At 38.5% G+C, this 27,710-nt stretch overlaps 1 protein-coding gene across 5 annotated transcripts in view; it reads right to left on the reverse strand.

Moving 5' to 3' along the window:
- The window catches only part of usp22 (ubiquitin specific peptidase 22), a 180,062-nt gene that overhangs the window by 55,734 nt on the left and 96,618 nt on the right, over positions 1-27,710 (reverse strand). For 4 of the 5 annotated variants that reach the window (XM_012970208.3, XM_012970207.3, XM_012970210.3 and 1 more), the window contains 1 exon segment: positions 10,397-10,529. The exons of the other annotated variant lie outside the window; for it this stretch is intronic. In XM_012970208.3, the coding sequence (XP_012825662.1) occupies positions 10,397-10,529 (133 nt within the window). 5 annotated transcript variants of the gene reach the window in all.

Raw genomic sequence — 27,710 nt, forward strand, 5'->3', positions numbered from 1 at the left:
CATCACCAACTACCAAGCAACTTTAGGTCTCTGGCACACGGGGAGATTAGTCGCCTGCGACAAATCTTCTTTGTCACGGGCAACTAATCTCCCCGAACTACCATCCCACCGGCGAAAATGTAAGTCGCCGGTGGGATGGCACACGCTGCACAGAGCCATTTTTAGATAATTGTGTTTCATTGTTGGATGTGTTATTCCGTAGAATCATACTGGAACAAACAGGCAGGCACATCTGGGATCCCTTTTGCGTCAAAAAAAGTTTTCAAAAAGCAGCTTGTATGTTGATAAAAGTACCAAAATTTATTTATTCCATTAAAATAATAACTGCAACAGCCTTACGCGTTTCGTACCTACCAGGGTACTTAGTCATAGGCTAATTTTCAGACATGAAGACACATTATTTAAAGGCATAAAGGCCAATCAGAGGAATCCTGAGATGGGCCAATCACATTGCATTACGAATGAACCAATCAATTGTGAAAGAGTCACAAATGGGCCAATCATATTCAACACAGGATAAGAGGTGACTCATAGTAAACCAATTCTATAGTATCATGTGGTACATCTATCCTGTATAATGAACACAGTTGTTAAAGATTAAAGGCAGTATATTTCTTGAATAGAGTAACGAATCTACCATTAAAGTTATATTGGTTATAACTGAGACTTATTAGGCAAATCATACATAACAGGTAACATCATATTCGTAGTTAAGGCCGTTAGGTTGTCTGGTTTGCATGTAAAAAATCCACTTTGTTTCTTTTTTAGTTAGGGCCTGTGTAATATCTCCTCCACGAATGTTCGGAATGACTTTGTCAATGCCTACAACTGATAGACATGACAAAGATCTATTCGAACATTCCGCAAAGTGCCTAGCTACAGTGGTTTAAGAATTTATTTGTTATGCTTAGAAAATTAAAAGATAGGATATGTGAACATATTTTACTGGTTTGACCTATGTACTGTTTTTGACATTTTGTGCATGTAAGTAAATAGATAACATTTTTTGTGTTACAATTTATATAATGATTAATTTTGTAAGTTTTAGTAGTCATAGTAGAAGTAAAGGACTGCATTTTTAACACGAAGTTGCATGTAATGCACTGACGGGAACCACACCTGTACATCCCATTAGTGGCCAACCATGTCTTAGTGGGTGTGTCAGCTTGAATGAGACTCGGGGATAGTTTATTCTTAAGAGTTTCTGTCCTTCTTGTTACATATCTGCAGCCCATGTCTAGTATCTGTCATAGTATAGGGTCAGTTCTTAGAATATTAAGATTATTGTTAATAATCTTTTTAATTCTATTGTATTGTGGACTGAATGTTAAGATGCAGGATAAAGGTTTTGCATTTCTTTTTTCAATTTTATCAGGTTGTTGATATCTAGTATCTTTTGAACCAGATAAAGTATCTACAGTGCAGGCTTTGTATTTATGAAAGAGAGGTGATCTATTTGTATTGGCCGCTCTTTTAAAGGCTTTTGTTAAGTTATCATGTGTATAACCTCTATCTTTTAGTCTTGAAAATAGATCTTTAGCTTTAGATTGAAAGTCCGCTTCTTCAGAGCAGATCCTTCTAAAGCTGGCCATACACGCACCGTATACTATCGTACGAAAACTCGTTTCGTACGATATTCGGTGCGTGTATGGCATGTCGGCGAGTCGAACCATATCGCAGGAAGCTGCTGATATTGGACGACTCGCCGATCGGCCAGGTTAGAAAATTTTGATCTGGCTCCATAGAAGGCGCCTGACCAAAATCTGCAGTCAGGGCTGAATCGGCAGAAGGAGGTAGAAATCCTATTGTTTCTACCTCCTTATCTGCTGTTTCAGCCCTGACGGTGTGTTGCGGATCTGACGATGTTTCGTGCGACCGACGGTTGCACGAAACATAGTCAGATCGCCACGTGTATGGCCAGCTTTAGTCTTAGAAATTGGCTATAGGGGATGTTACGTATCAAATGCTTCGGATGGCAAGATTGAGCATTTAATATGGTATTAGCTGAACATTCTTTTCTAAATATTGAGGTGATTATGTGTTCATTTTCAGCTGTTAATGTGATGTCCAAAAAATTAATGCATTTTTCATTAATTTCTGAAGTGAATTTTAAATTGTAATCGTTGGTGTTGATATAGGTGATAAACTCAAAAAAAAATTTTCAGTGCCAGACCAAATAAGAATATCATCGTTAATAAAACGACCAAAGTACTTGATGTTATGAGAATGTGCATTATCTTCATTATATATGTGCATTTCTTCCCACCAACCTAAGAAAAGGTTGGTGTAAGAAGGGGCAAATTTTGCACCCATTGCCGTACCACAACATTGCAAATAATATTTCTTATTAAAATAGAAAAAATTGTGAGTTAATAATAGGTATTGAATAGATTTTAATATAAATGTGATCAGACTGGGCTCATATGTGCTGTAGTGAATTAAATGATATTCTATAGCTTTCAGACCCAGAGCATGAGGTAGGCATGAATACAATGATGTCACATCAATAGATGCCCATTTACAAGTGTCAGTTTGCCATTGAAAGTTCTGTAATACTTGTAAGAGGTGTCCGCTATCCCTTAAGTAACTCGGGAGACGTAACACCAACGGTTGTAAAAGGTGGTCTATGTATTTGCACAAATTCTCTCCTAGTGATCCTATACCAGCAATGATTGGATGTCCTGGAGGGGGCCTCTCTTTTTTATGTACTTTGGGTAGGTAATGAAATATAGCAGTTCTGGGATTCTCAATTTTGAAAAAGGAGGCTAGCTTATCGTCTATAACTTTGAACATAAGAGCTTCTTGTACAAGGATGTCCAATTCTTGCTGGAAGGAAATAGTGGGATTTTTTTCTTATAGTTTATAAGTGGTAGAATCTGAGAGTTGTCTATGTGCCTCTGTAAAATAATAATTTTTATTCAAAATAAACAATTTGACCTCCCTTATCAGCTTTTCTAATGACTATATTTTCATCACTCTCTAAACGCTTTAAGGCCTATTTTTCTTTGAAGGTAAGATTTTGCTTCTTTTTTGCAGAGAGAAGCTTTTGCTTTTTTTTAATGTTATTATGTATTAACGATAAGTCAAATTCTATGTTTTTCTAGAACATATTTATTACTTGATCACGTAAATGGACTCGGTAAAAATTGGATTTAGTTTTAAATTTATCAAGAGTTGATTCTCGGGTGACTCCAACTCTTCCAATTTCTGGGTTGGCTTCTCGCTGCAAATTTTCAAGTTGCAAAATTACTCTCATATCCTGAAAGCTTGATATGTCTGATTGTAAAAAGACAGGGTTACTATAATTAATTTCATCTTTTTCCTTTTCGGCACAATCAATTTCAGCAGTAAAAAAGTGTTTCTTCAATAATAATTTCCGCACAAATCTATTTATATCTGTAATGGTATCAAATAAATCAAAGTCTTTGTTAGGGCAGTACGTTAAACCTTTTTCCAAAATGCTGACTTCTTCCAGGGTGAGAGTTCTTTGTGAAAGGTTTAAAACAGTTTCCTCCTTCTTTCCCTCAGGGGATACTTTGATGTCATGATGTCCTCTTCCTCCTCTCCTGACTCGCTTGACCAGTAGATTGATTTGTTCCTTTTCTTTTGCCAGGGGTTATTCCGTTCCTATATTCCGAACGTTACTTGTCACGCACGCAAATTAACGCATGTGCGCTACTTATCGCGCGCATGCCATATTAGCCACACACACAATTATGTTTGTAAAACTACTTTTTTTGAAAATGACCATTTCCCTGCAAACTGGAGGCTACATCACTCTAGGGCCAACACATACATGAATAAATCACACTGTACTTTTCTATATTTACCACCTGCCCCAAGTAGGTGTTAATTTTCGCATAGACTAATGCGATATTTAGTGCGTCTAAGTGTTTGTGAATCATGCGTTAGTATTACGTCTGTGCGAGAATTAACGCAACGCGGTAAAATTAACACATTCGGTTGCACGCTAATTAACGCACACGATAATACTTAAGCGAATCACACGTTTTTTCCGCGTCAATTTTACTGCAAAACAGCATGCGATAGCGCTTATCGCACTTTAGTGAATCAACCCTAAAATTGTTAATTTATAATAGTCAGGACCTGTGATCTTTTCGTGGTTTGGATCCCTATTTTCACATAAGTCCTGCCGAGTGTCAAGCATTTTTACTGTACACTCTTGGTTATCTTGAGTATTTACTTCCACCTGGACACTAACTGCCATTAATCACTGACAGTTTCTACTACCCGAGCAATAACAGAAACCATAGATATTTCTTAATTAAAATAAGCAAAGCCCTATTTACTGAACTAATGCCAACAGAACTATTATTGACCTCAGTTCTGTTAACCATAATCAGTCGGGTCTGTATGAAAAAAAAAAAAAATTATATGTTTCGAAAATAGTTTATGCACATTTCCTACATAAACCAACTTAAATACAGCAAGTTTCACAGAGAGAAAACTGCACCAGCCCGGGGTAGCTGTAGCGAACACTTCCTTCTTCCGCGGCGAAATCCCTGGGCCCCTGCATGCGCATCAGAGTGAAAAGGCAACTTTCTTGTTAAAGTTCGGCTTTTCATTGTAATGCGCAAGAGCGCCAACGTGGAAGGAGGAAGCGCTCGCAGGTGACCCGGGCTTGTGCTGTTCGCTCTTAACAGGGGCACCAGCCCGGGGTACAAGGTAAGTGATAAAAGTCACTTGGGGGTGCCTAACATTTTGGCACCCCCAAGTGACTTAGGCTTTCCTTTACTTTAAGCAGAATCAATGTTTCGGTCACATATTGGGACCTTTCTCAAGATTGAAGGTCCCAATACGTGAATGAAATGTTGAGGCTGCGCAATAAAAGACTAATATACATCATAAACATACACACACACACACACACACACACACACACACAGGAGTGAGGATGACGTCATCATACCAAGTAGTGAACCCCTTTCACGTAAAACAGATTGAAGAATGGCGATCTCCTTCTAGTAAGTACTACCCGGGTTACAGCTTTTTTGTATGCTAATATGCTCTGCCCTGAATGTATGAACCCTGATATACTGGTATGCCAGTGCGCCCTGCCTTGTACTACTTACTGACTTGCATTATATTTCTGGTAAGCAGTGTGATTATCCAAACATGTTCCTTGCTAGATTCTTATGCCAATTGCCTTCAGATATTACATGCTTTTAGGATTCAATTCAATTGTTAGCTACATATGCCTTTGGCTCCCAAGTTACAGTATCGCTTCACACAGTATACTTTGTTTTAATGTAAATATGTGATTTCTATATAGACTTTGTATATCTTGATGTTGGGCACTTGTATTCTTTTGTTGTTTATTTGTATTTCTTTGTTGGTTCACTACTTGGTATGATATCATCATTAATATTAAACTCGGCACTCACATACAGTACCACCAACTACCCACAATATTAATGAGCTAATGCCATAAACTCCTATTTTATTCTTTTTGCGCAGCATGTACACGAAGTGGTATTAAAAAAAAAAAAAATAATAATTATTCCCCTATCCTATTTGGCTTGGCATTCATGTACAAAACTAGGTTTCATTTTTATCAATTACGATTTTTGGACTGTGTGGCCTCCGAATTATCGGGCCAATAATTTTTGTACCATGGTGATCAGTTATTTAGTCGAACGGCCAGGTTATCAAATTTTGGTCGGCTAGTGAAAAAAATCTGCAAATGTATGGTGTATGATGCGATATCCTTTGGGGACATAAAATGGAAGTCACATAGGGGCACATTTACTAATCCACGAACGTCCGAAAAGGGTCCGAATTCGTAATGATCGGTACTTTGCGACTTTTTCGCGAATTGCCGCGACTTTTTCGAGCTCTCCATACGAAAGTTGCGACAATTCGCGAAAGTCATAATGGCAATGAAAAAGTCGCGACAATTCACGAAATTTGTAATGGCTATGAAAAAGTCGCGACAATTCGCGCAAGTCGTAACGGTTATGAAAAAGTCGCGACAATTTACGAAAAAGTCGTAACGGCGACGAAAAAAAACGCAAAAAATACGAAAAAGTCGCAAAATGTTCGTTTTCCAATCCGAATTTCTCATTCGGATTCGTGGATTAGTAAATCAGCCCCTTAGTGTCTGCCAATTGTTTCAAGTTCAGAATATCATCTGATTTGTATTAAGGGTTTTATCTTACAATTTCAGATTATTGCATTTAAACATACGACAGATATTCGAACATTTGTCAGAAGATTCAAATCTGAATGTGTGTGGCCAGCTTTACACATTTTCTTTCAAATTCTCTGTGTAACCAGCGACATGCCTTCTATGTGGAGGCTGATCTCCGCTTCATGTACCTGCTTTCAAGTGAATGCTGTAATTTTTCAGTACAGGTACCAAAGCTGCGTAATAGAGCGGATTTGCCTCTCAGCTTGCAGAAGTGGAGGAAATGCTCTGTGCAAAAGGCCTAAGTGGCACCAGAAGCATTATGAGGAACAAAAAAAGAAGTATAGTGTATGTGGATTTTTTATTTCATTTGTACATTTGAAAATTCAAGGCCTGATATAAAAGGTTAAACAAGAAGGTCACCTTAAAATTTTATAATGAAGTAAACAGTGATATTTTGAGACTATTTGCACCTAGTATACATTTTATATTATTTGAGGTTTTTAAATTCTATAGTGTTTTGCTTAGCAGCTCTCCAGGGAGTGCTTTGAATTACAGACTGGAATATGAACTGGAGAGAGCCTCGAAGACCAATCCAATAATTTTTTTATAACTGTATACATAGCTGTAATTTTAGAGGATGCTATCCGTAATTATGTATCCCCAAATGAAGCACAAAATAATGAAGTCACAAATTCACATCATACTATGTAGAGTGAGCAAAGAGGAACATTTAAATGTGGGAAAATAGATGTAAATTTGTAGTGGATTGCTTCTTGACTACACAGTTGGTTGAATAGTATTTACAACACTGATGTAGCTAAACATTCCCTTGGTGGATAAAACAACTGACTAAGGGCTCTGGCACACGGGGAGATTAGTTGATTCCATTGTGTGGACCAAAAGTAAATATTAAAATATACAGATTCCACAAAACAGTACCCCATATTTTATACAACATTCCATTTAATTTCACAAACCTAAACCATGCATCCATGTTTCAGTTACGGTTGGCACTAAAAATGTTAGGAAAACAAAATCAGTACAACATTACAGAATCAGAACAACACTAATTTGGGGTCATGTTGCACTACTTGAAATCTCAACTGAGCTACAGTATTCCAAAAAAAAAAAAAAAAAAAAAAAAAAAAAAAAAAAAAAAAGGAAAACTATTGGATTTGACCTCACATTCTGTCCAAAATCCAACTTGTTACTCTACCATCTCTTTGTGCAGCTTACTTGTACACATAAAGAAGTCCAAAAGCAATATATATTGTGGACAGACATGTATGGCAGCCTCTTTTAATTATTTATTACAAAAAAAAAAAACACATCTCTATTTAGGCACTTTTGAAGATGCCTGCAAAAGAGACAAGGAAAGGTCCCATTTTTACTGTAGCATACTTTGCCTTAGTTTTTGGCTAGCTTCCACAATACCATCTACTCAAAATGCCTTCTGACTGTCAAAGTGAATCACTGGTGGGAAGCCATACATATCGCTTCGTTTTCCCGAAGTTTCCTGCATTGGTTGTGTTGTTTTCCCTTTATTTTTGTTTTAACCACAGTTGAACACTGTTTAAGGATAGAGGTTTTGAACTTGTGATAAAAGTAGGAGTGATTTTAAATTCACATCAGTCATCAATGGAATGTTGTATAAGATGATGTGAGTTTGTCCTGTTTGCTGGGGAATCTGTATATTTTAATATTGTATTATTATTACCAAAGGTAACCAAAAAGGTACCTTTGGTAGCAGAGATTTGCATAAAAAGAAGTGTAAGGTATAATTGTTTTGCCTACGCATAGGATCAAGCAGGTCTAACACATCGATGTGATTATGCCAATGTAAAAATAAAAACATTTTGGAACCAATGACATCAAAGATGAAAATGATGCTTTACATTAGCCTCATCTTATAGGCTGTTTAAGGTTACGTTTATCTAATGAAAAATATTCCATAATTCTCTTTTTAAAGAGTGGTAAAATAAAATGTATATTTAACTGAATCTGTGTAGCCTTGAGTGTTTATAGTTAAAATGTATGAACCCTACAAGCCTGCAGGTGCTGTTAACAATGGATGCTGTGTGAGGTCTATGTCCCTGTTAGGATGAAGTGCACAGCGCCACTATTAAACGAGTGACAATAATAAAATTGTAGCCTTATAGCAGGGGTCCCCAACCTTTCTTACTCGTGATCCACAGTCAAATGTAAAAAGAGTTGGGGAGCATCATAAAAGTTCATGGAGGTGCCAAATAAGGGCTGTGATTGGCTGTTTGGTCGCCTCTCTGCAGACTATCAGCCTACATGAGGCCTTGTTTGCTAGTACATTGTTTTTATTCAGCCAAAACTTGCCACCAAGCCAGGAATCAAAAAATAAATAAATAAAGCACCTGCTTTGAGGCCACTGGGAGCAACATGTTGCTCACTGGTTGGTGATCACTGCCTTATAGAATGAAAGCCAGTAAGAGTATATAATACAGGCAGGCCAGACGTTGTCCATTTGTTGTTTTTAATATTCTTGGATCTGTGGCTCCATATTTTCTGTGTCTGTAACTTTGTTATAACTTAAAATGGGCTCTGACCAAATACTGCACCTTGAAGGCGGTCTTGAATTTGAAGCAAGGTCTAAATGTTAATATATAGATCAGCAACAATGCTATTTTTGAGCCATATCTGCACTGAATGTAAGCACTAACAGACTTCAGCAGCCTTTAACTTTAAAGGACAAGGAAAGGTTAATATAAATTAAAAGTAAGTCTAAAGGCATTATTTTTAAGTACTTACTGCATATCTAAACTCCCAGATCCTTGTTTGCTTCTCTGAGATATGATGCTGGCAGCCTACAGCAGTGTGAAGACTAAAGTGACAGAACTGAAATCTCTCTCCCCTTCCTGTAGGCTGGCAGCCTTCAGTAGCAATGCACATGTGCATAACTTGATCCTGTCTCCTGTTCTGAGCTACACATGCCCACCAGCCAATCAGAAGCAGATCTGCCAGGGGGGGGGGAAATGAAACATGTGCAGTATGAAGCAAGGAGGGAAAGGAACGGAGAATACCTTTTTAAAGATGGCTGCCTGTTCAAGAAAACAGATACAAAATGTGAAGTGTTTTTACTAAATAGGAGGATTATTGGGCAGTATGCTTTTTAAATTTTGACTTGCATTCTTCTTTAAGAACAAGGGATCTGCACAAGGTAAACAGTAAATAAATACAGTGAGTGAAACAGCCTTTCAATGTTAATCGATCATAATTTCATTGCTCGTTTAGGGCTCTGGCACACGGGGAGATTAGTCGCAAGCGAACAGGGAGTTTTGTCGCGGGGCGAGTCCCAAGGCCTCACCTTCCGTATGCAGTGAAGTTTTAGGTTCCAGTCCTTAAAGGAGACTTATGTAAAAATTAAGAATTATACTCCTCTGTTTAAAAAAAAAAAAGTTGTGTTTCGAACTGATTTATTGAGAAATTCACCACATTGCCCTGTTTTAAAACACAGTACAGAAAATGGAAGTGGGATTTTCTCTCATCTATTTATGTATTAAAGATAAAGCTAATTTTGTCCAGAACAAAAAAAAAGTGTTATTGGAGGAGGGTAGAGTGGATTTTTTTTCCATATAAATTTGTAGTGTTACTGTTCCTTTAACACTGAGAAAATGGATAATTTCTTGAACAAGCACAATAACCCAGGCTATTAACCCAACTTAACCACTGAGAAAATGAAAATTTATTATGCATCATTTCTGTAAGGTCTTTGGGTGGACATTTTATAGAAAACATTTTTTGCATGTATGGGAAACTAATAAACTGTAGTGTTTTAGCGTTACAGGTCATTTAAAGAAACAGTAAACCCTCACCTCCCCATAATTTAATGAGTAGGGCTTGTGCTGAACATACTTTTTGCATATTGCTTTAATTATTGAAAAACATTGTTTAATCCTTGAGCTACACATGGAAAATAACGTGCAAGAACGAAACATGGAATTTAACACTTAGATTACCAGCACATGGAGTAGATTCATTATCCATGTTTTCCCTAGTAGCTTAAGAAAAAAAAATAGATTTTTCATGCTCAAAACAAAAGACAATGCATATGGTAAGTAAAAGCCAAGTTATCTGAATTCATGTTGAACATATGGGGGTATACTGCCCAAATACACCATGAAGAGATTTTTTTTTTTTTTCTTTTGTTTGGCCAAAATGTTTTTTGAGTGGATCAAAATATAATCTTAATTCAATTCTTCTTGAAAAGTCTCTTACCCAGATTGTGCCTCTTATTTTTTGCGTGTTCGTGAATATGTTTCTTTGTAAAGCAGCCAAAGAAAACACAGTAGAGACAAGAGTGAAGTCTGTTCAAGTGAGCTCCACACATATGACAGATGCACGATTTAGCCTAGAATTAAACAGAAAATAAATAAAAACCTTGAAGAAATGTCATGCTGCAAAAACCTAAATTAGCATTAATGTACTGACACTTAAAACCAATAAAATGCATTTACAGGCTAATGGTAGATTTCAACAAGTTGGACAGCCACCATCTTTCTACGAGACTTTCAGGCAAGGTCAGAATTGGCACAAGTGAGGGGTATAATGTAAGCTTCCTAGCCAGCATTTCTTGTAGGGATGTACCGGAATCCAGGATTGTTCAGGATTTGGCCAAGATTAAGCCTTTTTTCACCAGGATTCAGACGAATCCAGGGTCCTGGCCAAACCGAATACCAGTAATTAAAACCACCTGACTGTCACAAACACGGAAGATGAATAATTTTTGCCACATGCCCAGCACAAGGTTCTCTTTAACCCTTCCTTATCCAAATTTGCATATGCAAATTCAGATTCAGTTCAGTATTGGCCCGAATCTTTAACAAAAGTTTCAGTCGAATTGGAAAATAGTGGATTAGGTGCATTTATAATTTCTTGATTTGTTCCCAAATGAAGACACCATCTTAATATAGCTATAAAATTACTGAGCTTTGGCAGTGATGAAATGCCTTATATGTTGTGTGGTTTCAATCAACATGGAAAATACATTGTATTTTAAGCAGGGCTGTGGAGACTTTACTATAATAAAAGTGTTTATACCCAGATATCCTAAATGTATGGCTCACGACACAGTGATGTCCAGGTTCTCAAAAAAGAATATATGTGCCAAAATTGTACATTTGTACGCTCTAGGCATGGGCACACATGCCCTATCCCAACCCCATGTCACTTGATGAAATTGGCAATTTTAAAACCACTTTGTCTTAGTATTTAGGAAACAAACTGCAAATGTCATGCTTATAAATCCAAAAAGCAGCAAAAACAAGAAAAATCCCCTTTTAATAAATAAAAAAAAGTTTTACATTTCTGTGCATGTTATTGGTGTTTAAAGCTTTTTAAAACAAAGGCTGGTTGTTCCAAGTGCAAAAAATTACTCCAATTGGAGAGGCAATTGATACATTCTACTTCTTTACTTGCTGTAACTTAAGTTGCTCCATATCTTCTGAAACCCAGATCGCATGAGAAATGGACAAATGTATATAACATGGGGGCTAAGAAAGCCAAAGTATTTTAAGCACAATAGATAGCACCAGGAATAAAAGGATTATTAAAATGATCCTTTAAAAATCTGGAGTGTCTATCACTTGACAGCTATAGAAAATGTCGAGAGAAAATGTTAACATTTTTATGCAGATTAATATCATTGATGTAATATTTAACAGCAGGGAAAATAAGTATTGAACAAATCAACGTTTTTATCAGTAAATATATTTCTAATGGGGCTATTGCCATGAAATATACACCAGATTTCGGTAACAACCTAAGTAATAAACACATACAAAAAAAATCAAACAAATAAGTCTTTAAATTAAGTTATGTGTAATAAAGTGAAATGTTGCAGGAAGCAAGTATTGAACACAAAGAAAAGGAGGTGCAAAAAGGCAGGGAAAGCCAAGAAACCTGCTGAAATCGGTCAGTATTTAGAAAGCAATCCTGCCCCCTATCAGTGCAAATTATTATCAGCTGGTTTAGTCCTAATTGATTGCCTATAAAAAGGTTTCTCATTACCAAGGTATCACACAAGAAGCATCTCATGATGGGTAAAATCCAAAAACTCTCAAGACCTTAGCAACCTTATTGTTGCAAAACATACAGATAGCATTGGTTACAGATATATTTCTAAGCTTCTGAATGTTCCAATGAGCACGGTTGAAGCCATAAGAGTGGAAAGAACATTTCACCCAAAACCAGCCATGACCAGGTGCTCCTTGCAAGACCTCTGACAGAGGAGTCAAAAGAATACATCACAAGAGTTGTCCAAGAGCCAAGGATCACTCACAGAAAGCTTCAGAAAGACCTTGAATTAGCAGGTACAGTTGTTTCAAAGAAACCAATAAGTAATGCAATCAACCAGCATGGCCTCTATGCATGTTAAAGCACAAGAACATTTGGACAAGCCAATGAAATTCTGGAAAAATATAGCCTGGTCAAAGATGAGACCAAAATTGAACTCTCTAGATGTCATTGCACACACCATGTATGGAGGAGAAATAGCACTGCACATCACCCCAAAAATGCCATACCAACAGTGAAGTTTGGAGGTGAGAACACCATGGTTTGGAGCAGTTTTTCAGCATATGGTGCTGGCAGACTCCATATAATTGAAGGAAGGATAAATGGAAAAATCTACCGGAACATTCTTGATAAGAATCTGCTGCCATCTACCAGGAGGCTGAAAATGAAACGAGGGTGGATACAAAAAAGCCAAGGAAACACTGTTTCAGAGAGAGAAAAAAAAAAAAGTTGTTACAATGGTCCAGTCAATCATCTGACATGAGTCCCACTGAAAATCTATGGAAAGAACTGAAGATCATAGAATAGGCCAATGGAACCTTGTGCCTTGAAGTGGTCATTAAAATGCATTCTAATATATTAAATACATTTCAGTAAGCATGTTCAATACTTATTCCGTGTCATTCCACTTTACTACACAACTTAATTTATGGATTTATTTGTTTTGATTGCTTTGTATGTGTGGATTACTTGGGTTGTTAGAGACATCTGGTATAAATTTCATGTCGATAGCCCAATTAGAAATATATTTACTGAGAAAAACGTTAACGTGTTCAATACTTCTTTTCACTGATGTTTATAAAATGCAATCACATTGTCTGCCCCAAATCTAGAACTTTTTTTTTTTTTTTTTTAAACACGTTTTGGACTATTCCCGATTCATAAAAAGTTTTCAGTCATAATTATGTTGTGCATTAAACTGTCTGCATTAAGCACCATCCAGTGGGAACCATGCCCTCCTCTCCAATTGATTAATACAGATAAGGATAAAATATACCTAGATGGGAAGAATCAATTCCCAATATTTTAGACCAAATTTAACTATCCTCACTAATAGATACTTTATGGGAAAACTCCACGACTAAGACCATACTTGAAAATAAACTGTTATGACAGGAACTATTTATGCTACCAGTGAAACCAAAGAGGAGAGTGAAAAGGAGGCACCACCTGTTAAGGTTGTAAATCTGTTAAGTTTTTACAAGTTATGAGCTGTTCTATTTCAGTTACATTATCAAAAATTTGTCTTACAACCTGAGAAGATTTCTACCAATACAAATGCATAACTGAACAAAAAATGGTTACGAACATTATCGAACGTAATATTTGTTACAATATATACCAAAGAGTAACAAGAAACAGGATAGGTCTGGAACCCAAAAAGGAAAGAATCCAGCCTACCCATAAATACCTCATCGAGAAAAAGACGCAAGACACAAAAAATGTATAACAAATACTAGTTTATTGATGAAACCATACTGTAACATAATCTTCTTAATATACTGTATCTTTGTATAAATGTGAAATCTTCAATAAAAATTTTAAAACTGAAAAAAAAAAATGTCTGCATTACTCAATATTAGAAAATCTTTACTTTTACAAAACATTTAGTTATTAGCATGCATGTTAAAAAAGAACTGCAATGCAGCACTGCAGTGGCCAAGCGTGTAACGCAGCACTGCTCTAGGATCTAGTATAAAATCTATTATCCTAGAATCCACAGTTCCAATGTGTCAGCAAATTGTGAACAGTTTTAATGTGCCATTAGGTAATGTATCAATCTTATCAGAGCACTTTAAAGTCCTAGACTGCAGGGGATGTAAACCCTGCTAAACTGCACTGCTCAACCAAACTTTCATCAGTTGTTGCTGGACTACAGATTCCAGAGTAATGGAAAATATAATGAAGGTAGAGGCATACTGGGGAGCTGTAGTCCAGCAACATCAGTGTTGTATTTTTAAAGCAATATCCCACAGTAAAATTATTCCTAAGCTTTTCCCCAAATCTCTACAGCCAGACACTGCTTTAAAATATGAAACATCCTCCACTTAGAATCCCAGGTGATTTGTGTAAATCTGGCTCCATGTTATTGTTCCTGCAATTGGAGTTGGAAGCATTAAGACAGTTTCCCAACACTGAACAAGTCTGTCCTTTATCCCATGTCTGATTCCAGTGTCATATAATGAAGGAAAAAATGTATTCTATACGCAAGATGGGATAACAGCAATATACCAGAGAGTGCTTGGAATCGGTATTCTCACTGGCAAATTCTTTTGCATTTATAATTAAGTTTTCTTGATCAACAATTAGGTTTCTCAGCAACTTCTATAGAAACTAAGGGGGCACAGTGGAACAGTGATATGGTTGGGTTACATAAACTACTCCCCCTATCTTTAAGATCTTGTAGAAGCACAAGTGAATCAAGGCAGATTAAAGGGACATCTTATTTCAACATGAGCTCAAAGAATAGGGCACGTGCTGCAAATACTTTCCTGTTTTAATTAACCTTTTTAGTGCCACAGGACGTAGAATCTACGTCCTGTGTATCAAAGTACCTAAGTCCCACAGGACGTAGATTCTACATCCTGCTGCACTTCCGGATTTGGGAGTGGAGGAACGGCTTTTGAAGCCGTTCCTTCGCTCCCCACTCGTTCCCCAGCCTCTAGACAACAGTCAGAGGGGGGGAACGAGTGGCCCCTGGGTCGCGATCGCCCAGGGGCCCCATGGGACATACCTGCCATCAACATGGCTTTCCCTGCAGTTCCTCTGGCCCCCCTGCTTCCTGACCCGCCCCCTCACATGAGCTGATGCTGCTGGTGTGCCAGATCGTGTTTGTCCTGCAGATCCTCACCTAGACCTCAAGTAAGTGGCAAATACACACACAAACACACAATCACACACTTATTACACTAATACACACTTATACTCACACTTACATTTTTGGGAGGTTTTCACACATTCATATCACTTACAGCACTTAAAGAAAACTCACACTTGCTTGCACACACACATGCACACAAAACACATTTTACCTAATGTACACACACACTTAAGTATTTTTTTTTTTTTTTTTTTTTAATCGCATCGTTTTTATTCTTGCCTGAAAAAAAATGTTTTATTGCCATTGCGGATAGTGTATTCACTAACCGCACTGCGCAATACCTTTTGTGTATTATTTTGGTGTTTCTACTACATTTTCTGTGATTTTGGTGCATTTTTAGGTATTTTATAGCATTTTTAGCCATTTTATAGCATTTTCAGTTATGCATAGTTGTTGTTCGCTTGACTTTGTCTGTAAAACTTATTTGCCCAAGCCAAAATACTCAAACTGTTATTCTGCCCGCAGATATTAGGCAAAAAAAAAAAATGATTTTAGTGATTTTTTTTTTATTTTTATCAATTTTATTGCTTTTTTACATTGTTCTTTGTTACTTGTCTTTGCACATGGACATTTTGTCTGCTGTATTTCAATTTGGCATCCTCTGTACCCCACATAGTTTGGTAAATCTATTCATATTGGGCAGTAGACTGTTCAGTAGACTAGAGCCGTTCATAGTTAGAATGTTTTATGTTGGTACGTTACTAAATGTGGGGTACATAATGGGGCAACATGCAAGCTTTGTGACGATTTTCAGAAATGTCACAAAAACCGTTAAGTACAGCTTTGTAATTTGATAGTTTGCAGTAGAAAGTTTTATTTACCCATTTTTGTTTTGTCAGAATGTGTACTTTCGGAAAATATATGGTTTTCTAGGATCTCTTTACTGTTAGGGGGTCGTATGGCACATAATACACATACCGGGTGCAAAAACTGCATGAGCCGAAGCATCTTATGTGAAAATTCATATGCACTATTTTTACTTGGGTGCCCCTGTACCCCACATAGTTTGGTAAATCTATGCATATAGGGCATCAAACTGTTCAGTAGACCCCTGGCGTTCATATTTAGAATGTTTTATGTTGATACGGTACAAAATGTGGGGGTACATAATGGGGTAAAATGCAAGCTTTGTGACAATTTTCAGAAATGTCAAAAAAACCGTTCTGTTTAGCATAGCTTTGTAGTTTGGTAGTTTGCAGTAGAAAGATGTATTTACCCATTTTTGTTTTGTCAGATTGTGTACTTTTGGAAAATGTATAGTTTTCTAGGGTCTCCTTACTGTTATGGGGTCTTATGCTGCATAATGCACATGACGGTAGCTTATATTGCAGTGTATACACTTTGTATGCACTAACTTCCTTTTGGGGTCTCTAAATGCCAGATACATCGGTGATTCTATGCACAATGGGCATCAAACTGTTCAGTGGACCCTTGGCTTTCATATTTAGGGTGTGTTTTCTTGGTACCTAATGTTATGTGGGAGATAAGGTGCTTGAAATAGGAAGATTTGATGTGATTTTCAGGTATTTCACCAAAACTAGCAATTTTGGGAAAGCACTGCGACTCTGTAGTTTGGAGTAGAAAGACATGGGTACCAATTTTGAATTCGCCTGAATGTGTACTTTCCAAAAATATATGGTTTTGGGGGGGTCAATGTATTTTTTTGTGTTTTTACCCCACAGAAAATGCAGTAAATGTGTTGAATTTTCAGTAGCTAAAGAGACCTCTGGGGCAATCTCTATGCACTAACGTCCTTATGGGGTCTCTAAATGCCAGATACAGTGCTGATCCTATGCACAATAGGCATCAAACTGTTCAACGGACCCTTGGTACCTATTATGTGGGAGATATGATGCTTGAAAGTAGAAGATTTGAGGTGATTTTTTAGAATTTTCATAATTTTTTTATAGAAAATGCTAAATTCAGTAAAGCATTGCCGTTTGGTACTTAGGAGTTGGAAGACATAGTTACCCATTTCGGATTCGTCAGAATGTGTACTTTTCAAAAATGTATGGTTTCCTGGGGTAAACCTAATATTCCAGGATTTTTGGCTTTGGAATGTAAAGTATGCCGTATTCTGCTGTAATGCTTTGAAAATTTAGTAATTTACTGCTGGGAGTTTTTGATCTATAGAAGTCAGAAATCTCAATAAAACTATACATATCAGGTATTGGCATGTTCGGGAGACATGAGGCTTTCCAAATCAGTTGAATTTTTGTCCATAAAATAAAATATGTTTCTGGTATAAATCCCCATATCATGAAAAATAGCATTTTTTCTTTTTTTTTTTTTGTATTTCAAGCTCTAAATCTTGTTCCAAAAGTGGAAATACACAAAAACTCAGGCATATTTGGAAAGTTCAGGTTCTCCTGAAAAAAATATATAATTTGCCTACCTAAACTTAACCCTGCCCCCAGTAAAAGCCTCTAAACTGAGAGAGCACAGAATGTTTACAAAACGTCTGGCACTGAGGGGAACCGAAATGTCAAATTCTGCTGGCACTTAAAGGGTTAATAAGTCTCTATAGTTTCTGGCACTAACAAGAATATGAAGCCAGTACCACTTTAGCACTTCCTGGTCCCAAAGAACTAAATATCACTCCACTGAGAAACCCCCGGGAATGAGCTTTTGAAAGACTGCTGCTTAGGGCCAGGGCACATGGCTCTGCTGCTCTTTTTTTTTTGTAGGCTGAGAGAAGAGATTCAGCTCCTTTAATCTGCACTTAGTACAGCTTCCAATTTCGTGCAGGCACATGCAGTGGAGCAAAGGTTGGCCTATCACCCCTATACTGTTTCCCCCACCAGAGGTACGGGCTAATAGAGCCTGCACTCCAGTTGGGGGAAAGCTCTTTTTTTTTTTTTGTTGTTTTTAAAAACGCCTTCCTGCTCGCATATTATGCGCATGTGCCTGGCATAGAAGCAGTGAATGTTTATCACCCTCCTATGTCATACACATGGGCATAATGTGCAAGTTGCGGCACTCGCTCATAATTTGTATGCATGTGTCCCAACATGGCTTGCATGCACTGTGCAGGTAGACCAGATCAGGCAGGGGCAGTTTTATATATAACAAAAAGAAAATTAAAAAAAAAAAACCCCAAAACTATTGTATCCCTATCTGGAGTGCGAGCTTTATAAGCCCACACCTCTGGTAGGGGGAAACAATATAGGGGGGATACGTGCCATTTAATAATGGCACATCGGATGTGATGTCACAGGCAATCCGTTCCTGCTCTACTAGAGCCCCCCCAGATTAGAATAGAACCCCAGATTTTATGTTTTTTTACAGTCCCATACAGGCAAATTACACTTTTTTTTTTTTTACACAGATTTTACACCAATTTAACGCTATACCCTAGACAACTTAAAATTGGGGTTCTCATATACATGATGCTGAAAAATGTCACTGGTATACTCTTAACAGATTAAAAAAAAATAAATAAAACACATAAGGGGGTGATCTATCAACGTTCCAATTTAAGGTTTATTTCAAGTTGGTGCAAGCTTTTTGCAAGTTATAGTATGCAAGTTTTTCCTGCTGTTATGTGTAGCTATCCACCACAAACAATTAGAGTTGTAGGTCATTATGAAAGTTTTAGTATGCTAAAAAAATGACACTTAGCAATTTTTCCTTTGGTCTTCATTCATTATCTTTACAGTATTTGAATAATTTGCCTTTCTACCTATTTCAAGCTATCAAATGGGGGATACTGACCACTGAAATTTTAAATTCTGGAGAAGGAAAGGTCAAATCACTGGGCGTGCCAAAATGTTAGGAACCCCTTAATGATTGTTATCGCTAACCTTATACCCCGGGTTGGTGCTTCGGTTAGAAAAAAGCTGCACCAGTCTGGGGTAGCAGCAAACAAGTGATCCTTTTGCTTCTGTCTTTTTTTCTTCAGGACCCTGTGGCTAATGCATTCACAGTGAAAAAGCCATGGTTTTTTGTTAAAGTTCGGCTTTTCACTCTACTGCGCATGTGAAAGTGGTGTGAAGGCAGAAGGAAGAGGGACCACTCTCACAGCTACCCGGGCTGGTGCTTCTGTTAGGAGAAAACCACACCAGGTTATAAGGTAAGCAATTACCTTACTACAATCAGAGGGGTGCCTAAAATGTTGGCACCCCCAGTGACTATACTTTTCCTTCTCCTTTAAGCAATCTGGAAGATGAAGCTCAATATTTTTGCTATATGCAATTTAGCAGTTTAAGGCCTTCTACAAATTCATTTTGTGGACGTGCAAGTTTTACAGGCAAGGTGGGGTCTTAATTTCTGTGGGTATACCCATAATATACTTAACTGCACACACTGCTTATGCTCAGCCACAACTCAAAGGCAGGCTGCATTCTGCTAAAACAATGCAGTATACATGTACTGGATATAAGATGTCTACACACTCCTGCAAAATGGCAAGAGATGGATTCTCCAGTGTAAAGCTCTCTTCAGGTCACCCACAGATTTTAAATTAGAATGAGGTCTGGGCTCTGGCTGGGCCATTCTAGAACAATGATTCTCTTTTCGTGATGAAGCCATTGCTTGATTTAGATGTATGCGTTGGGCCATTGTCATGCTGAAAGGTGAAGTTCCTCTTCAGCTTCCTAGCAGATGCAACCAGCACTTGACAAGAAATCCTGCAGCTCCTTTATGTTGCTTTAAGGCCTCTTGGTGGTGGCCTCCCTGACCAGTTTTCTTCTTGTCTTCTCATCAAGAGGAGATCATCAATGGAGGGATGTTTGTATCGGTTCATCAAGCACCAACAAATAAACCATTTCTTGGCAACAAATGTGGTGGATTTTATAAGAAGGGCTTTCATACTGTTGAAAGCTCTGAATGGCATACAATAAATTTATGAGCCCACACACAGCTTATTCGGTTCCCTGCTGTGCAAACATTTACCTTTTTGCCCAATTCAGTTTGAGCAGATGCCCCCCATGGCTACACAGAACCTTATTTATATAAACTTATAAATACATGTGAAGCCCCAAATAAAGTAAAAAAAAAAAAATTTAAATAAATATATAATGGTGCTCACTGCAGGAAAGTTTATTTTGTCAAAAACTTAAACCCCTCCACCTCCCCTGTGGATAGCACACCAACCACCAGAGAGACCCCCCCCCCCCCCCCAACAACTATTTCCAAATGCTCCAAAAACCACCCAATGCCAGGCTCACCTCCAACAGGTAGAGTATGGCACACACAGGCAGCATAGGCAGGTAGAGTATGGAGCATGCAGGCAGAGTATGACACACAGGCAGGGTAGAGCAGGAAAGGAGGCAGGAAAACCTATGACAACTACACAAGTAACTGATCATGAACAGTTAACAGTTGAGCACAATGCTGTTCCTGCCTTTACAGTTCGAGGTGTACTGTCCGAGTCTAAGGTCTTACAGGTGTGAACAATGCAGGGGCTTACAGCCTGAATATGAAGTGTGAACAATGCAGGGGCCAGTAAGTCTCACTAGTGATACCATTTAAGTAGTCACAGCAGCCAGGCAGATGGAGCCACACAAGGGAAGCCTGCCAGTCAGACAGCACTGACCTAGACTACAAAAAAAAAGTTGAAAGTTTCCTGTAACTTTAAAGGAGATGTCAATTCTAAAAGTTTTAAATTATGTCTAATGCCAAGGGCGCCTTACCCCCACCCTAACCGCATACATACCGCTCCCCCTACTTCCTCTTACAACCGGCGCAGTCACATTATTGCTTTCTCTGCTTTGTGTTTCACCTGACGGGCATTTTGACGGGTGACGTCATCGATCGCGCATGTATGTTACATGCGCCGTGAGGCTTTTCTCTGCTAAAATTTTTGGTTGAGGGGCTGACATGTACTTTAAGTAGCCAGTTTGTTTAATAAAGTAGCATGTGTGTATAAGCCATAGTGTGTGGGTGTTTATTTCCTTGACATATTACTAAAATTTCTGAACTTAAAAGCACCTTTAGCACTACAGCAGGAAGACATTTCAGCGAAATTAGTCATTTGCAGTAGCAGGGATTTACCACGGGTGACTAATCTGTATGTGCCACTGCCCTAAGGGGCAGATTTATAATTATGGCAATCAAAGAAAATCCTGGGCAAATTATGAACTCAAACAGGGCCTCAGGCAAAATTACATGGTTAGTTGAGGTTTTTTCCCCCCAAGTGGCTTCCTTAAATAAAGATGTTCAGCAGCTTGAGTTCCTTAACTCCAACAATCATAAATTTTACCCTAAATTTAGGAAAACATTACTATTTGGCTTCCTTAAAATATATATACCCACCAAAAAGCAATTCATGATTGAACGTGAGACAAGACAATATGATTGGACTAATATGCTATACTATAATCCTATACACACTTGGTCTCGTGGGTTATTTTAAAGCTACTCTGGACTCCATGACAGACAGGTTGGGCCAGACATGCTACCATAACTTCTAGGCTTCTAAAGTTGGGTGGAAGAAGTTGGCCTACTTGAAATTTGGCAGTAGAAACTCTGAAAGTCTTTGTTCTTCATCGAGAGCAAACATTTCCCACAACATTCTGATTTTCCAAATGTGACTCTCTCACTAGGGCCTACTCAGACTGCTCTCCTCTGGATTTCACCCTTCAAGAGGGTGCACCACCCCACCTCCACCTTACAGACTTTCACTCCTTTGCTAAAGGGCCAAACACAAAAAAATCACAGTCTACAGGGACAGCAATGAAGGCACTACATCAGATGTACCCTGTGAGGCCTTTAAAGGGGTTGTTCACCTTAAAATTAACTTTTAGTATGATGTAGAGCGTTACATTCTAAAACAATTTGCAATCGGTTTTCATTTTTTTGGGGGGGTGGGGTTTAATTTTGCATTTTGTTCAGCAGCAATCCAGTTTGGAATTTTATCAGCTCTCCTGTTGCTAGGGTCCAAATTACCTTAGCAACCAAGCAGTGGTGTGAGTGAAACATTCCAATATAAATAGGAGAGGGCCTGAATAGAAAGAAAAGTAATAAAATATAATAACAATTAAACTGTAGCCTCCCAAAGCAATAGTGTTTTTGGCTGCTGAGGTCAGTGACCTCCATTTGAAAGCTGGAATGAGTTGGAAGAAAAAGGCAAAATAATTCAGACACTAATAAAAAATGAATACCAATTTAAAATTTGCTAAGAACTGGCCATTCTAAAACTTAATTTGAAGGTAAACTTGAAAAGCAACCCAGTGCCAAAAAAAATACACATCACTCTGGATACCCAGAGAAACTTTGAACAATGTTTGAAAATGGTGGTAACAGGGGAATTACTCATCTGCCTAGCCTTTTCCTGCAATTCTAAAAACATCCTCCACAGAATTAGGGATTTACAGAGGCATTTCAAAACTGCCATGGAGAAAACCCTTGAGGTCAATTACCACTAAAACTTGTACAGAACTACAATGGTTAAAATGTATCCCTCTCCTTGGCAATTTTTTTTTTTAACATAGGTATTTGATTTTCATCTTAATATTGATAAAGGTGATAACAAATACAAGTTTTGCAAGTAGAAAAAGTACAACCCTAGATTTACCAGTAGCTAAAATACCTTAAGTTAGAATCAATTAGAACATTATTAGAAAGGATCTTGGGGAAACCCAATTTAATTTTAAAGGTCTAATTTAAACCTCAACAACTAAAAGCAGACCAAACTAAATGTCTGGAATGTTTGGTATCACCAAAGAGCTTTTAGAAAGGATAGATGCCGAAGCGTTTGGTAAGGGATTTAAAAAGATTGTCTGATTTTTTTTTTTTGGCAATCACTTTCACAGACTACGACCTGCAAGTAGAGAAGATTTCTAGCAACTGCCAAGTTGCCCAGGCCAGACTGCCTCAACAATTTTAACCCAGCAGCAGATGCAAGATGTTGAAATAAATTTTTTAAGAACCCTAGAATTTCATTATGGGCCTAAAAGTAGCTATCGCTACTACAGATATCAAAGTGCATGAGACTATTAGAAAGAGGCCGCACATATTAGATAAGTGTGCCATGGAGAAACTTTGCTGCCCAGAAGGAATACCAGGGCAAGATTAAAAGTCTGTCCAAGAACACTTAGGCAATAAACAGAACTTCTGGAACAATTTGGACACAGTACCAGATAACATGGTTGGCAAAAGCCAAAACACAGCATTTCACTTGAACAATCTGATGCATCTTTGAAGTGTTTAGAAGAGCCATCCGAGAAAGTTTAATTTATATCCCTTTCAATGATACTGCCAAGTCCAAATTGATTAATTCCATGTTTTAGACCCAACATTTTGCTACCTTGAGACATTAAACTAAATTATCCTTCCTTAGGTCTTATAGTTTGTGGCTGACTTGCTGAATCAGGTCCTGGGCAGTTCAATGTGAGACAATCTAAGATTATAGGGTTCTAGAATGGCCAAATCAAAGCCTGGATTCTAAATTCCACAAAAAAGATGTTGTGCAAGATATTTGAAATGGGTTGCGCATGCAAACACCCACCCCCAAAAAAAATTAGGCGCGGAGGAGGAGAAAACTTTCTTCCAGTCAATGTGAGTGTTAAAATTAAGAGTATGTACTTCTCACTTTTTTTTATGACAGCAAAGTCAATTTCCCTTGTTATTTTGTTCAATTACATCATCTTTATCTTACATACTATTTGAATGAAGATCAAATATTGATATGTTCACATGTAAGTTAAAACAAACTTCTAAATAAGGGGTGATTACTTTTTAACAAGACTGGAGTTTTTTTTTTGTTTTTGTTTTTTTATACCCTGTCATTGCTCCAAGACTTCTGAAGTCAAAATGACTTCCCCCATCTCAGTATGCGTTCTGTGTTTGGTTGATGAGATTGTACCTTTGACTAGACCCAGTTGCTATTATTCAATGGTAAAAAGTTGGTCGTAAATGCAGTGGGTCAGTCGGCACCTAGTTTCCTTGAATGGATAGCCCTGTTTATCAGTCATTCCAATGATTAACCCTTTAAGTGCCAAGGGACGTAGATTCTACGTCCTAGGTACCAAGGGACCAAAGTGCCATGGGACGTAGAATCTACGTCCAATGGCACTGTCGGGTTTACAAGCGCTGCGCTCGCTTTTAAAGCAGCGCAGCGCTTGTAAACCCCTCAGATCCCCCTAGGCAACGAGCAAAGCAGCACATACTCACCGATCCGGGTCCCCCAGCCGCACCGATTGTCGCTCCAGCCAATGACAGCAGTGGACACGCATTGATGACGTGTCCACTGCTGTCCCTTTAAAAGTCGCCGCCTACTGTCGGCTCCCTCACTCCTGCTGCGCACGTTGGACCGGATGGAGCTCCCCTGCTGCCTGCCTGCTGGATTTATCGCCCCTGATCGCCTCTGATCGCCTGCCTGCCTTGGGTAAGCTGAACTACAACTCTCTACCACTGTTTATTTTGCTTATTTCTGTCTCAACTGTCTAAAAAATTTTTTTTTTTTTTCAATTTTTTTCTTCTATCTTTGTCATTATTACACTTTTGTACACATACACACTTATTTACAACTTTCCCAAGCACACACAGACACTTACACACACACTTACACTTTTTTTTTTTTTTTTTTTCTTTCTTTTCTTTCTTTCTTTGCTTTCTTTGGCAGTCTTTTTTTTTTTACTAAAACTTTATTTCTGATCTTGCTCTATAATTATCTGATTTATTTGGTTGCATTTTAGTGTTTTTTTGGCATTTTCATAATTGATTTCTGTTTTTGAATTATTCTATTGCACTGTAACTTTTTTATTGCTATTGGGTGCTGAATTTGCAGTGACGTTGGTGGATCCAGGGCTCTGACCACCGATTTCATTGCAATTATTGTTCTTCTGTTGGTTTAGGTGGTTTTATTGGATTTTACTGATTTTATGGTGTTTTATCTTTGCATTGTTCTTTGTGTGTTTAGTGCCCCCAAAAAGGTTGCTTTTGCAGTGACATTGGTGGATCCAGGGCTCTTACCGATTTCATTGCAACTATTGTTCTTTGATTGCTTTTAGTGGGTTTTATTCCATTTTAACTTCATTTGATTTCAGTTGTTCTAGAAAGGTCCAGAGGTGCTAAGATTGTTCTGGTAGTTTCTATTGCCAAGGGTTAGGCTGATGCCACACATGGCGTAGGGCTGATTTTTTCAGCAAGTGGAAAAACGCTTGCCGAAAATTCAGCCCTACGCTTGCTACTTGTGCCTGCACCCGAATGAATGGGATACGCTCGGGTGCAGGCACATGTAGCCGATATACGCATGAAAACGCGAGACTTTGCATTCTCACGCGTTTTCATGCGTATATCGGCTACATGTGCCTGCACCCGAGCGTATTCCATTCATTCGGGTGCAGGCAAAAAAAAAGGGGTGCATAGAGTGCAGCCCCAATATTATGCATTTTCAGGTTTGGTGGCCATGTACTTATGCGCAACCAGACATAGGTATAGTTTTATTCAGGGGAACTTGCAGATTGATGGTTAGTAAGTTTTTGGTAGCTGCCGTGGAGATTTTGGGGAGAAATCTAGGTTTTTTTATCTGGTTTTTCCTTGATTTCTGACCAAAATCTAGGGTTGTATCTGGTTTTTCCTTGATTTCTGACCAAAGCGCTGACTTCTGCAAGGGACTGCGGCCACAATTTTCCATGTAGAAAGAGAAGAGTGGTGTCTCTGAATAGCTGAAGGTGTGCACTTTTCAGAAATATATAGATTGTGGGGGTTATCTCACAGGTAGGGGGGGTTAACACTGAAAAACTGCAGGTAGTGCACATAGAGCGCAGCCCCCAAAATTTCAACTGAAATTGCCCTTATGCATTGCCCCTGTTTTGGGGCATTTGGTGGCCACGTCTTTATGTGTACCCATACATATGGGGTATCGTTTTATTCAGGGGAACTTGCAGATTGAGGTTTAGTAAGTTTTTGGTAGTTGCCATGGAGATTTTGGGGAGAAATCTAGGTTTGTATCTGGTTTTTCCTTGATTTCTGACCAAAGCGCTGACTTCTGCAAGGGACTGCGGCCACAATTTTCCATGTAGAAAGAGGAGAGTGGCGTCTCTGAATAGCTGAAGGTGTGCACTTTTCAGAAATATATAGTTTGCGGGGGTTATTTCACAGGTATGGGGGTGTTTAGACTAAATAACTGCAGGTAGAGCACATAGAGCACAGCCCCCCCTTATGCATTGCCCCTGTTTGGGGGCATTTGGTGGCCACGTCTTTATGTGTAGCCATACATATGGGGTATCGTTTTATTCAGGGGAACTTGCAGATTGAGGTTTAGTAAGTTTTTGGTAGTTGCCATGGAGATTTTGGGGAGAAATCTAGGTTTTTTTATCTGGTTTTTCCTTGATTTCTGACCAAAGCGCTGACTTCTGCAAGGGACTGCGGCCACAATTTTTCATGTAGAAAGAGGAGAGTGGCGTCTCTGAATAGCTGAAGGTGTGCACTTTTCAAAAATATATAGTTTGCGGGGGTTATTTCACAGGTATGGGGGTGTTTAGACTAAATAACTGCAGGTAGAGCACATAGAGCACAGCCCCCCCTTATGCATTGCCCCGGTTTGGGGGCATTTGGTGGCCACGTCTTTATGTGTACCCATACATATGGGGTATCGTTTTATTCAGGGGAACTTGCAGATTGAGGTTTAGTAAGTTTTTGGTAGTTGCCATGGAGATTTTGGGGAGAAATCTAGGTTTTTATCTGGTTTTTCCTTGATTTCTGACCAAAATCTAGGGTTGTATCTGGTTTTTCCTTGATTTCTGACCAAAGCGCTGACTTCTGCAAGGCACTGCGGCCACAATTTTCCATGTAGAAAGAGGAGAGTGGCGTCTCTGAATAGCTGAAGGTGTGCACTTTTCAGAAATATATAGTTTGCGGGGGTTATTTCACAGGTATGGGGGTGTTTAGACTAAATAACTGCAGATAGAGCACAGCCCCCCCTTATGCATTGCCCCTGTTTGGGGGCATTTGGTGGCCACGTCTTTATGTGTACCCATACATATGGGGTATCGTTTTATTCAGGGGAACTTGCAGATTGAGGTTTAGTAAGTTTTTGGTAGTTGCCATGGAGATTTTGGGGAGAAATCTAGGTTTTTATCTGGTTTTTCCTTGATTTCTGACCAAAGCGCTGACTTCTGCAAGGGACTGCGGCCACAATTGTCCATGTAGAAAGAGAAGAGTGGTGTCTCTGAATAGCTGAAGGTGTGCACTTTTCGGAAATATATAGATTGTGGGGGTTATCTCACAGGTAGGGGGGGTTATCAATGAAAAACTGCAGGTAGTGCACATAGAGCGCAGCCCCCAAAATTTCAACTGAAATTGCCCTTATGCATTGCCCCTGTTTTGGGGCATTTGGTGGCCACGTCTTTATGTGCACCCATACATATGGGGTATCGTTTTATTCAGGGGAACTTGCAGATTGAGGTTTAG

The sequence above is a fragment of the Xenopus tropicalis genome, chromosome 9 (assembly GCF_000004195.4).
Source record: "Xenopus tropicalis strain Nigerian chromosome 9, UCB_Xtro_10.0, whole genome shotgun sequence".
NCBI classification, from domain to species: Eukaryota; Metazoa; Chordata; class Amphibia; order Anura; family Pipidae; genus Xenopus; species Xenopus tropicalis.